The sequence below is a fragment of the Festucalex cinctus genome, chromosome 1 (genome assembly GCF_051991245.1).
Source record: "Festucalex cinctus isolate MCC-2025b chromosome 1, RoL_Fcin_1.0, whole genome shotgun sequence".
In the NCBI taxonomy this organism is placed as follows: domain Eukaryota; kingdom Metazoa; phylum Chordata; class Actinopteri; order Syngnathiformes; family Syngnathidae; genus Festucalex; species Festucalex cinctus.
Genome location: NC_135411.1, coordinates 46,455,233 through 46,468,988, shown reverse-complemented (window position 1 = coordinate 46,468,988; position 13,756 = coordinate 46,455,233). Strand labels below are relative to the sequence as shown.

General features: G+C 41.6%; 1 protein-coding gene and 1 non-coding gene across 2 annotated transcripts in view; one reads left to right on the top strand and one right to left on the bottom strand.

Annotated features, from left to right (window-relative positions):
- ccdc18 (coiled-coil domain containing 18) overlaps positions 1 to 9,656 on the top strand; it is a 74,831-nt gene extending 65,175 nt beyond the window's left edge. Inside the window, exons 16-24 of the mRNA XM_077537853.1 lie at positions 2,137 to 2,279; positions 2,847 to 3,010; positions 3,871 to 4,084; positions 4,772 to 4,871; positions 4,958 to 5,089; positions 6,099 to 6,212; positions 6,288 to 6,425; positions 6,815 to 7,153; positions 7,792 to 9,656. Coding sequence (XP_077393979.1) covers positions 2,137 to 2,279; positions 2,847 to 3,010; positions 3,871 to 4,084; positions 4,772 to 4,871; positions 4,958 to 5,089; positions 6,099 to 6,212; positions 6,288 to 6,425; positions 6,815 to 7,153; positions 7,792 to 8,466 — 2,019 coding nt within the window. The 3' untranslated portion in view covers positions 8,467 to 9,656. The remainder of the gene's footprint in view (positions 1 to 2,136; positions 2,280 to 2,846; positions 3,011 to 3,870; positions 4,085 to 4,771; positions 4,872 to 4,957; positions 5,090 to 6,098; positions 6,213 to 6,287; positions 6,426 to 6,814; positions 7,154 to 7,791) is intronic.
- On the bottom strand, positions 60 to 142 carry trnal-cag (transfer RNA leucine (anticodon CAG)). The gene has a single exon. It is a non-coding gene; the product is annotated as a tRNA-Leu (tRNA).
- Positions 9,657 to 13,756: the final 4,100 nt, after the last annotated feature.

Genomic DNA, 13,756 nt, shown 5'->3' with positions numbered 1-13,756 from the left:
TGGTTTAAGGTAGATAGACAATTTATCCATCCAGTCTGGGTCGCGAGTTAAAATTCTTCTGTCAGAAGTGGGATTCGAACCCACGCCTCCAGTGGAGACTGCAACCTGAACGCAGCGCCTTAGACCACTCGGCCCTCCTGACATGTTGAAGTGCTTGATAACTCTTCACTGGTTGGTTTATTAGTTTTATCAGCTTGCAAAGTCTTTCTTGGTACTGTTTGTTTAATTGGTTCTTGCATTGTTTCAAGGTTGATAGACAATATATCCATCCAGTCAGGGTCGCTCGTTAAAAATCTTCTCTATCAGCAGTGGGATCCGAACCCACGCCTCCAGGGGCAATTGCGACCTAACAGCATCGCCTTTGACTGCTCGGCCATCCTGACACATTTAAGTGTTTGAAAACTATTCACTAGTGGGTTTATTAGTTTTGTCAGCTCGCAAGGTGTTAGTTTTTTTTTTGGTACTGTTTGGTTCATTGGGTTTGTTGGTTCTTGCATTGGTTTTTGGCAGATAAACAATTTATCCATCCAGTCAGGGTTGCTCGCTAAAATTCTTCTGTCAGAAGTGGGATTCAAACCCACACCTCCACACCACTCGGCCACCGTGCCGCCCAATTTGAATATATGAATATCTCAATTTTGATTTTGAGGTTTTTGGGGGGGTTTTTTTGGGTTTTTTTTAGGACTTTTTTTTGCCAGAGCCGGTCACAAATGGTTGGATAGATGTCTTCAGTGTTCTATGTAATGGAGTTTTTGGCACGTCACACTATTTCTACATTTCATTGTCAACTTAAGAAACCCATCATTCTCTCAGATTTTGTTTTGAAAAGATACCGTATACTTACGTAAAGTAAAACTGATGCACCTCATGAGCACAGATTTTTGCCAAATACTTTAATTACATAACAATATCTCAGAAATGTATAACCCACGGTGATTGTGGTCTGACTCGCGAATGGATGATCAAGCTGCTAATGAAGTGTGTCCGTGGACTCGAGCGCTAAAGGGTTGCATCTGCAAGAAATAGCAAAGCATTGCTTGCAGGGGATATGCATATTAATCTTGTGATCACATAAATAGCACACAAGTGTTTTTATCTTGTGACTTTGTGTCCCAACTCTCAAGACACTTTTGTCCATTCAGTGCGCTGAGCTGACATAGTCACACAGACTAGTGCTAGTGTTTGATAAGTACAGTACTGTGTAATGAATCTGGACAGTATTAAACATTTCACTTTCTAAACATTTTGTTATGCGTAAAAGTATTACAAAATTTTGAATATATTTGTGAATACCTAAAAAGAAAGAAAATCACCCTTTTTTCATTATGGGGTTTTGCATATAGAATTTTGAGAAGAATTAAATCCATTAAACAGGAGACTGAGCCACTCAACATGGCCAGTTTAAGATTCTAAAATTTCCTATATGTATTTTGTAGACCTTTGTCAGGGCACTGATCATGTTAATTACTGATTTATCACAATAATTAAGAAACTGGTGAATATCAGATGCAATGGTTTATTACTATAAATCTCTGCCATTGTTTACATTTTCAAATGATCACAATGTCCTATCAGTGGTGAGCTACTGTATTTTTCGCACAGGCCTAGCAGGCTACCTGGTGGCGTGGGCACCACGTTGATGACGTCTGCTGTAATATCATTGAATGTGGGAAAATTCAAATGCTGTAAATACTTTCTGGATGCACTGTTGAACTAACTGAATGAATCCACTACTGCATAAAGTACAAAAGAAAGTCCCAATAGTAGTTTATGAGGTCAACTTACAGAACATTGATTTGAAACAGGTAAGTAACAAACTGATTTCACGGGAAAAGATTTTGCACAAAATCGTTTGAATGCTTGATGGGACATTGTGATTTCCTGGGTATCTTGTCAAAGTAATCATTTGAAAATATTTATAAAAATATATATAAAGTGTTGCTTATTGTTATCAGTTAATCTATCATTTTTGGTAATTGTTTTAGGAAGTCAGGGTTTGAAGTTGGGTACGTGACAGTTGTCCCACGTTTTGTGTGACTTTAGAGCCGCGTCTTTCCCCCACACACTTGCCAGAATTCTAAATTGTGAGACCATAGTGGCAGCAACATACAATGGCATGCTGTATTTTGCATGTAGGTGTCCACGCTGGAGCATCAGCTGGCACGAGCTCGAGCAGCTCTGCATGACGAGGTGAGGACCAGACGGGAAGACAGTGTGGAGAAGGACAAAGACATACATGACGTGAAGGAACAGAATACTAAGCTGTCTGAAATGCTCAAGTAAGAACAGCAGTGCCGTCCCATGAGTAGATACATCGAATAATTTTATCAGCAGCTTGTTTTCCATCTGTTTCCACCATCATAAAAGCAAATACCATTTAGGTAGGATATTTTCCTTTCGTCATATGTGGGCCCGTTTGATAATAATCAAACATTATGCTGTATCAGTCTTGTGTCTTATGATTGCACCACATCCAGCTAGTAGGCGTGACAACGCCCCTCTTGCTCTGCCTCTCGCATCCATCAATACGCGGGAATATATAAGTGAGGATCCGCTTTGGTTTAAAGTCATTCCTTTCTTCTGGATTGTGACGTTTTAAAAAGCTCAGAGAATTTTTTTTTTTTTTTTAATGTGTCACATGAAGATTTTTTGTTAAATTCCTAACAATTGCAGAGGGTTCTCTTTAATCAAAAATGGGTGCTGTTCTCATGATAAGGTGAGGCAAGTAAGACTTAATGTGCTGCATTTTATCCAATGCCTTTGTAGTTTTCGATTTTTATGTCAAATTTTGCATGGAACAAAAATGCTCATGATAAGAACCTTGTTGTTTTTCATATTATTTGAAGCCAAGTGACAAAAGAGGCGAAAAACTATGAAGTGGAGCTTCTGTCTAAAGAGTTGGAGCTGCAGAGTCTGCGGAAGGACGTCACCGTCAAGACAACTCAGATCAGCATCATGGACAGTAACCTGCAGCAAACAAGGAGCCTGCTTGAAAACAAGAATGACTTGGGTAAGACAAATACACTACACTACTGAACCCACGTTCATCATCAGGGATTTGCTCCAGACGATAAAATCTGCATCGTGAGACTTTTTTTGTTTTTTGTTTGTTTTTTTTCTTTCAACTTTCCCACACGCTATTTCCCACACGTCATTAACTCATTCACTCCCAGCCATTTTCACAGAAGCAATCCCGTTCGCTCCTGGCTGTTTTACTGGATTTTGACTGATTTTGCAAGGCCCACAGAATATTGTGTTCTATTGCTGTAAAAACATGGAGCCGACCAAAAGAAAGATTAAAGTCTCTTCTTTCATCAGGAAAAAAAAAAGTATATTTCTATCTGTTTCCGTTTTTACAGCAATAAGCATTAGAATATAGCTAAGTTTCATCAATTTTCACAAATCTATTTAGAATTGTGAGTAATTGAGGGTTTTTTTCAACATGACCCTGGTTGATCTCCTTTGCTCTGCTGCCACCTGCTGGCCGTTTGTGTAATAACTACCATTTCTGCAAAGGTCTTTGCAGTTGAGAGATCAAAGCCTTCTGTGTGCTTTAGCATAAAAAAAAAAATTAAACAAAAAAACAACATATAAATAAGTCTTTGTGACACTTAAAACAAACAAAAAAAACATTTATACGTCTTTGGGAGCAAATGAGTTAAGGTACTGTAATGCCCTCGCATGTGGGTAAGGAGGCACACTAATTTGAATCGGTAAAATTGATTTGATAGGATAAAATTGTGTTGGGTCACGTAAAAAAACAAAACGAAAACCTAAGTAAAATATAGCAGGGATTTTTTTTCAATATAAAAGTCTATCATCGTCACATTCTGCTTCAAGATGCTCACGATTTCCTGCTCCCGTCTTTAGTCGTAGACCTGGAGGAGAAGCTCCATCGCTGCGAGACAGACAAGTTCAACTGCGTTCAAAAGTTTCAGCTCCTCGAGGGCCAGCTGCAGACAGTCCAGAAGGAGCTGGCTGAGACTCTGACACAGCTCCAGTTGCTTAAAGACGTCCTGCAGAGGACCCAAAGCATCGCTGACGAGCGGCAAGTGGAGGTTGAAAAACTGAGCATACGTCTTAGGTGAGGGTAAACTGGTGAACTCTTCTACCGACGTGATGGAGTCTTGCTGGGATCTTTCTCTCACTCATCTGTGTTTGAAACAATTGTTCTTTTCTTAGACCGTATCATGAGAACTTTTGATTTTTATACTGAGAATACATATGACAACTGTGATATAATGACATGCATTTCTGTGTTTAATAATGTTTGCTATTTGACGTGAAATATGTCTGTGTGACAAATGTGTCAATTTTATGGATCTTATTTCCTTTTGTGACATAATCATTTGCTCTTTTAAGATGGTGCATACTGTACCTCTGATCTATAAAGCTGTTTTGTAACCTACTGCCTGCAGCTACTGTACTGTATACTAAGCACTAAAGTGTACATACACTAATAATATAAAAATGTCACTGTACGACCGCAAGACTTGGTTCATTGGTCTTCACACACGACATGCTTATGTCAGAGCATACGCAAAGCCCCTTAAAAATTACTCCCAAAACAACCCCTGTTCCTGCAAAAGTAATGGCATAAAAACACACAATAATGACTCTAAAATATACAATTTAATTTGCATCTTAATTACTGTACGACATGCATAACAAATCGACAAATATAAACTAATTATAAACCTAATGTTCACAATGAATTACATAAGATGACCTTGTTAATCATAAGGTAATGTGTGTGCGTGCGTGTTCACAGTGAGACCCAGAGGGAGTTGGAAGAGAGGACTCATGAGGTTTTAGACATGGACAGTGCACTGAAGGAAAGACAGGGGGAGCTCCAGCAGAGAGCAACTCTGGTACTAAAAATAAGCCTCATGTGTACTGTATCAGGTGAACTTTATCAGATTAATCACATGCTTTCGCCTCGCCGTCTGTTCCTCAGCTGGCCCAACTGGATGTGGCCATTCGGGAGCACAAGCAGGAGATGGAGATCAAGGTGAAGGCACTGGAGCAAAGTCTGGAGGCCAAAGAAGAAGAGCTGAGAGACACACAGAGGGACCTCCAGCAAACAAAGGTCAGGAGTTAAAAAAGATGGCATAAAAAGCTCACTCTGTCCCAAGAAATGTGTCAGGGGTCAATTCTTACATTTTGCACATCATATGGTTGCAAATTCTGCCATTCAACTCTGCCAAAAAATACCAGAAGTTTAGAGATCAAATTAAGTTCACCGTGAGAGGTTATAGTGCACAAATTTCGCTCCAAAGCCCTACATTATTGTGTTTGGGTACACCAAGGGGACATGACCGACGTCATGTCAACAAGACATAACAGACCAAATCGGGTCGCAATGTACCATGTCTTTTCATTTTATAAGAAAATGTCTTAGGTAAAATTGAAAAAGGACGGTACATGTGACAGCCTAGAGTGAGAACAGTGAACAAAAGGAACCGTTGTTTTGGAGATAAATCTATCCGGTGGTTTATGGCACAAGTACAACCGATGGCAATTCGGCTCTTGAGATGACTTTTTTTGGAAACATGTTGGGTCGATTATGGGAAAAATAATTATCACAATTATTTTAATTGATATCATGATTAATAAAGACCTGTACTTACAACATCCATCCATCCATTTTCTTGACCGCTTATGCCTCACAAGGGTCGCGGGGGGTGCTGGCGCCGATCTCAGCTGGCTCTGGGCAGTAGGCGGGGGACACCCTGGACTGGTTGCCAACCAATCGCAGGGCACACAGAGACGAACAACCATCCACACGCACAAGCACACCTAGGGACAATTCAGAACTTCCAATTAACCTGCCAAGCATGTCTTTGGAATGTGGGAGGAGACCAGAGTACCCGGAGAAGACCCACGCGGGTACGGGGAGAACATGCAAACTCCACCCAGGAAGACCGGAGCCTGGACTCGAACCGGAGTCCTCAGAACTGGGAGGCAGACGTGCTAACCACTCATCCACCGTGCCACCACTTACAACTTTTACATGTTAATATTTATTCCCGTGACTCAATTCAAATGTTCTATTTTTATGACTTAATCTTTCAAATCCCACTGCTGGTGCGTTTCAGGAATCCCATCAGCATAGACTTGATACAATCCTGCAAGAACTTGAGAAAGCCCAGTGTAACTGTAAAGCTCTTACTTCACAACTGGATGCCATCAAGCTGCAGGAGAAGGAATCGGTAAACACCGTTCAAATGCGTCACATGTTTGTGCGTGCGTTATGGTTCCTAATGTTTACATACATATGCATGCAGGGTGGGAGGCTGTGCCATGCAGAGGAGGAGCTGGCTCAGAAGGAGACACACTGGCAACAGTCCGAGGCCAGGCTGAAGAACATGGTCGCTTCTTTGGAGCAGGAGCTGGATATGGAGCGGGAGCAGCACAACAAGGAGGTACACCAAACTACAATCTTCTTTGGATTATTTTGGATACATTATGAGAGCCAAGTATTGTCTTGTTTAGCCTGAGTTATTAATGGAAGTTAGGGGCATCTTCATGGCATGTGCATGAACTTACATGTGCATTTCCAGTGAATTTTGTTCATACATAGGTGGATTGTATTTTATTGTGTAAAAACAAACATTTCCTAAAAAAAATTAAATCCAAAATATTGTACTTAAAAGTTAAAAACAACTATACTGTATTTGGGTTTCTTTCTTAGTTTTAGATTCTCTTGTGTACCACCAGAGGGCGCCCACGTACCAATAAGTGTATCTCACGTTAGCCAACATGTTCTCCATTCCACAATAAGCTGAAAAGTGTTTTGTATTTTCCTGGTCAGCTGGATTCCCTGCAGCAGAACCGAGGTCAGCTCCTCAAAGTGTCCTCGCACATGTCATCCTCGCAGGAGAAGCTCACCGCTAAACTCCAGCAGAAGGAGATGGAGCTGGACCAAGCCAAAACCCAGCTAGAAGACACTAAGATGGAGTTAGACCGCACCAAGGCCCAAGCCAGTCATCTCCAGACTCAGCTGGAGAGGAGCCGTAATTTGTATGAGAACATCAAGGCTCAGAATAGTCAGCTCCAAATCCAGTTGGAGCAGCTTAGTGCTCAGCTCCAAATTCAGCTTGACTCCTCTCAGAAGGCCATTGAGACCTCCAATGAGTCTCTGCTCATCAAGGTAATACATTTAGCTTTAAGTCACCACTTGTCGCTACTGTACTGGAGTCAATTTCAGGTGTCTGAACTTTAGCGTTCATTTTTCTGATGACCATTTACCGTATTTTCCGCACTATAAGGCGCACCGCATTATAAGGCGTACCTTCAATGAATTACATATTTTAAAACTTTTTCCATATATAAGGCTGGGGTTACGTCATGCATGCATTAGATGGTGCTGCGCTAAAGGGAATGTCAACAAAACAGTCAGATAGGTCAGTCAAACTTTATTAATAGATTACAAACCAGCTTTCTGACAACTCCATTCACTCCCAAAATGAATAAACAGCTGTTTTATTATTTTCTCTGAGGTAAAGTATTAGTATTGGCTAGCGATCCAAGATGGCGGGATCTTCTGCGCATGCGCGTCACCGATCGTGCAGGGTCACCGATAGCGTCTTGACAGCGAGACCTGTTGCGGCTCAATATTGATCCATATATAAGTCGTATGGTCAGCTTTTGAAAAAATTGAAGGCTTTTAGGTGCGCTTTATAGTGCGGAAAATACGGTACTTTTATAATCTCTATGTTTAAAAAGAGCTCAAGTTGAATTGAAATGAGTCATCTGATAACTTTGGTGAACTTCTTATTCCACGACCAGGAGTCTGAAGTGACTCGTCTCCAAGCCAAGATCTCCAGTCTGGAGCGAGCAGCTAAATGTCACAATCCAGCTGCGTACAATCCCATTGGCTCCCTGTCGTCTGTCCGTCCACTCACACCCCGCCATGAGGACTCCTCAAACTCTCACTGTCTTCCTTCCTCTCCCAAAATGCATCCAACAACCGCCATCTCTCCATCAATCACTCACAAGACCTCCCAAACCAAAACCTCAGCTCCATCTAATGCGGGCGTTGAGCTCCTGCTCCAGAGCTGTAGCAACGACCTGTCCCTGGATCTCCCGCCGAGCCTCAAGGCTACGCTCAGGGAGGCGCTGAGCCGGCAACCATGGCAGTCCTACTCGAACTCGGTAGACCACAGCTGGCAGGGACTCAGCAGCGCCGAGCCAGCATCGAGTTGCGAGCTCTCCTTTGACCCCCTCACCTACATGGTGGGAGACAGCAGCTCCAGCAACGACCGTACCATCGTGGAGGAGGGAGAGGATGAGCAGGTCGGATCGGACACCCCGGCCGAACACGTGAGCTCATTGAAGGGAATGTTGCAATTCGTCAATCAGACTTTAGCCAATCAGGAGGATTCATCCTTGTGGAGCTCCTCGGGGTCATCGCAGAGTGGACGTAGCCTTCAGGTAACTGGAGAACCATTTAACAAGACGTAGATTTAGACCGGGGCTCAATAGCCTGCTGCTCTGGAACCACATGTGGCCCTGTGTAGAAATTTTACATATTTATTTTTACTTTTTAAATAAAATATTCTTCAAATGAGTTGTTTGTCTCTGTGTGCCCTGCGATTGGCTGGCAACCAGTGCAGGGTGTCCCCTGCCTACTGCCCACAGTCAGCTGAGATAGGCTCCAGCACCTCCGCGACCCTTGTGAGGAATAAGCGGTCAAGAAAATGGATGGATGGATGGCTATGACAGGAAAACTTGCTGACTGATCCCTAGGCTGTATTCTGAATGACGTCCTAATTGGAAGTTGTGCCCAATACTGTGTAATGATTTGGCCATTTTGTAGTTCATTACAATGTGTGTGTAGGCAATTCCCCTTTATCAGTGGTTTGTAGAAGTTATTACACTAAGTACTACCTCCAAAAATACTAGCTCAACAACAAACTTGCAAATCAAGGACACAATGAAGCACACAATGAAGAAAACACACTGATGAATCTATATCAGTGGCTTCCTCTTGTCTGGAAACGTCATGATCACACACATTCTCGACAATACCGCTTCTCACACTTTTTAAAGCAAGTAATTATCATAATTATTCCTTCTCTGTATTATCCTACCAGCAGGTGGCCATGGACTGCACACGAGCGGGTGCAGCAACTGTTCTTCTTGTTCTTTACATTGTTTAGGGCATTGTTGTATGTTTTTTTTTTTTTTTTTTTTTTTTTTTAGTACAGTATTATAGAGTGCTATTTTTCAAATTAAAACACATTACAAACATTTGTGCTTTTTGGGGGGGTGGGGAACTGGAATGGATTTCCTTTTATTTCACTTGGGAAAGCTGATTTAAAAGGGGAAGCCGAAAACTGTTCTTCGCAATATTACGTTCTGTGAAACCCCACTAGTCTAAACACACCGTATTCTGATTAATACTGTGTTTGTGGAATATGTTGAGCAGCAAAATCCACCCGTTTTTATCCACCTCAGGGGGCGGCCATTTTGGCATCACAGTTGCTCAGGGCTCAGGCAATGACCAAGCACAGATCACCTGTTTTCTCAAGCTGACCCCTCAGAAATTGTGATGTCATTTTTAGTCAATAGCAAGTAACAAAATGGCCGCCCCCGAGATAGGTTAAAAACAGCTGGATTTTGCTGCTTTACCCCTTTGGACCCATAGATGGTTGCTGTGGACATGACATATTTGCGTGTTAAACCAATAAAAACGCATAATTTGGAGGATGTCAACACTTCTGGCTCATGATTGGATTCAAGCTAACCAATCACAACCGCAAATTGATTTGCATGATGTTCATGTTAAAAATGTTACATATAAGCTTGGTAAGTTTACAACACATTACACCCATAGTATCCTGGTGTCCACTATAATAAATAACTTTTTGAGCATGGTCAGGAACGAATTAAACTTGTATCTCAAGGCACTCCCTACACAGTCCCAATGCACAGTGACCTGAAAACAAAGTTCTAGCAGACTAGCTAAAAATGTGGCTCGACTAGAAGCAGTAGAAATGGAAACAGTGTTGCTCCTGTGCTACACTAAACAATGGCCAAAACATCTGTTACTTCATCTAAGACAACAAGGCCGCCACATTCCATGTGGAACTAACTTTCATTTGTTTGCATTTTATTCTGTGAAACTGATATGAATGTTTGTGTCACGGTTCCGGTGCGGGGGGGACCCAAATGCAGAAAAGAGAATGAATGAGTTGGCAAAGTTTTATTACAACAGTGGATGGCCAGAAGGAGGTTGCAGTCCGTTTGGTGCTGGGGGCTGGTTCTGGGTGGCGAGGCGTGTGTCAAGGTCTGGGTCGGCAGGCAGGACAACGGGCTGAAAAGGAGGATGGAAATGCTGGTCAGGAGAGACAATAAAAGGTGGGTTCAGGTTTCAAGGTAAAGCTGGATGTACAAACTTGTTCAGGAGTTGTGACGATCTGGTGGAGTCAGAGGCTGGCTTAAGTAGGCTGTTGATTAATTGGACACACCTGCTGCTTGACTCCAATGCACCACACCTGGAAGACACACGCACACTCAGCGGGCTGGGCCCGCAGGCCTGACAGTTTGCCTTCAGATGGACGCCAGGGAAGCATGAAAAGCAGTGGAGAAGAGAAGTCATGTTTACATCATCATCATCAGCAATTGTTCTGTTACTTTTAATATTAAGTTATTAAAGTCAAAAGTACAATATTGTTCTGGGAATGACCTCACTAGCGTTTTGTGGTACAATTGAAGAACTTACAGCTTGCAAATGATTATATAGAACATGTGTATGTCAGATGCCTTTTTAAACTTCTGTATATACGTAATACTTTCCATTTTTAATACTTCAATAAATGTTATTTTTACTTGTGTAATTCTCCAGAGATTTTTTTCGATCTTAGTTCTCATGCAACTGGTGACCAAGGGATCCTGTTACCATAGCAACTGCCGCTTTCCAATCCAAGAAAGGAATTTTTGTGCTCAGCGTCCCCAATGAAGGTTGGAGTGAAAGTCAAGTGTGACTCAACTTGGTTTGGGTCTGGGATCCAACTGTGTGGCTTACATAACAAAACATAATAAATGGCATTTGAACAAAACCACTGAACTCTCTGTAGTTTGAACTGTTTTCCACATATGCAACTGTGCCATAACAGTTTGATGTACAGTTACCTTTTGCTGTCCAGATCAGTATATGACATCAATTAACGTTTATCTTAAACAGCTCACACAGTGAAACTGCGAATGGCCCGTTAAATAATATTTGTGTTAATTTACAAAATATAATTTACAAGTTTGTGGGAATTAACGTTGTTGTGTGTGATGGTTGCTGTTGGCCACGGTAAGAACGTTTTCCAGACATTACTCTTCTGCATTGTACACATTAAACAGAAACCTGCAAGACACGTCTTGCTTTTAATATCCTGTCCTGTCCTGTTCATGTCTGTGTGACTGAATTAATCAGATGTTTGAAGAGCATCTACATTTTCAAGGATCGCTTCTTCATGCTTCTTCTTCTTCCTCTTCTTCAGGCTTTCTTCATGTTAAGAGCCTTGAAGAATGAGGATGTGGTTTGCTGCAATGTCATCACTTGGTGCTCTAGTTCCTCTGTTCAACTTCCTATGTTGTCTTTTTAACATAGACTTGAAGGTTTCACATTGTCTATAATCAATATTAGTCTCCATTTTGTGAGCACATGACATTTATTTTGTCTCCCTGGCACTTTCTATGGAGAATAGAATTTTACAGATAGCTATAGTTCTAGTCCTGGTATGGATAGATGGCTTCGGCAGGTATACCTAATGATGTGACAGTTCAGTGTATAGTTTTTCCCTATGTGTTTACCTTGAACAATCATTCTTGAAAGGCTTTGCAAATGGTCACCTCAGCAGTGTCATCTTATTTTCTTTCCCGACTGGACAAACGAGACGGACGAGTGTCACAGCTGGGCATGTTTGGAAAAGACAGTCAAGCCTGCAGGTATTATTTTAGGGCGGTTGAAAGTGCAGTGGTAGACACACAAAGCACGACTTGACAAGTGTTGTTTAATCAAACATGAGGCTTGTGGACTGACAAACAGCCACCTGGGTTGTAATTATAATTACAACCCAGTGTGTGTGACTATAGTCACACACTTTACTCAGAGGATTTTGTGTACCTCAGCAACACATCTACAATCGATATCACAGGGTAACAAAGGGATGTTAAATGAATGAATATAGGCTCCCTTCGCTAGTTAGAACTTATTGTAATGTCCACGTATTTAAGTCAAGGATGGACACAGCCACCGATGCACTTTCAGTTGCTTCATTGAACCAATGGCAAGGAAACAAAGCACATTCATGCACGAGTTACTGATGGCCACAACTCATGCTGTCACTAAACATGCCAGTCAAGGCTACACTCTTATTCATGACGCCCACATCACTCACAAGACTAGGCTCTGCCGTTTAAAGCCATACACGCCCAAAGTCACAGTACAGTAGAACCTGAATACGTATGGCGAGCCCAAAATAACACTATTAAGGTGTTTATTAATTCACAGTTTTTCTCCGCTTACGCGATGGGATAATTGGTAGAATACTTGATTTTGAAGTTATTCATCCGCTGCAATCCAATACTGAAAAGAAGTACATATATCTGAAGTACAGTAAAGTGTATTACTGATTCCCACCACTGGTCAAAAGGGGCTGCTTTTTAATGTTGAAGACTGCACTGCTGAAATCATTTCTCCATGCGAAAGGGGATGTGTTTGAATTTTTTCTGGTCTGAATTGGTTATCCGCCTTTGGTGCCATACTTGACTGTTCCATTATCACATTCACAGAGACAAATTGTATTTCAGTGGATGTTAGGATATATTTTATGAGCAACAACTGGTTGGATCAGAACCTCAGTGGGAGCTTTGTTGTAAGGTCACAGCTGACCTTGTTACCTTTACATGAGTCAAGTCAAGCTCCATGCATGAATGACGAAAGTGGTTACCATAACATTTAAGAATGGATGAACTAGCCACGCCCGTTTATCGAGCTTGTTTTGCATACTGGAATAGAAAATGCCCTTTCCACAAACAGATGAACAGTCGCCATAATATAGTACAAACAAAAACAAAGCACGGCACTGAGGAAGAATTGAAAGAGAATTTCATTTCATCGAAGCAACAACAACAAAATCCTGAAGATTAAACTGCTGCATGTTGCTACATGGTAAGTAACGAATCTGCTCATATTTATTTCCGACTGTGAAAATTGGCTTCCAGTTACTCCCTTTTCTCCTCTGCGTTCCAGATTAGCCTGACATAATAAGATTGTAATCCATTGTGGCTGAGGATGTGCACCATCAGCTGTCTCGGGCCTGCCAGTGGGGCTGGTGTCACTTCCTGTTCAATGATAACATTCACCATGCTGACACTCTAAGTACCAGTTGGGTATTTTCATATAAACAAATGACCTCAGTGTGAATTAGGAGATGCATATATATTCAAATGCCAGTTTTATTGTGATACAAAAAAATAATAATAATAAAAATCACAATTTTGAAACTTTCGCCACCATTAAAGTGGCCTGTAATGCCGATTCTTTTTTTTTTTTTTTGCTTCCTAGTAGAAGCCTGCTGTTTTGTGCTTTCCACAAACATACATTTTGGCCCACCCTCTACATCTAATGGCTTCATTTTATTGTTACACCCTACATAGCATTGTTTCTGTACAATGTAAACACATCCTTGTGGCAATAACGTATACAAACCCCACACGATGAGGGTCTCGATGAGGATTGGGAGCCCAGATTTAG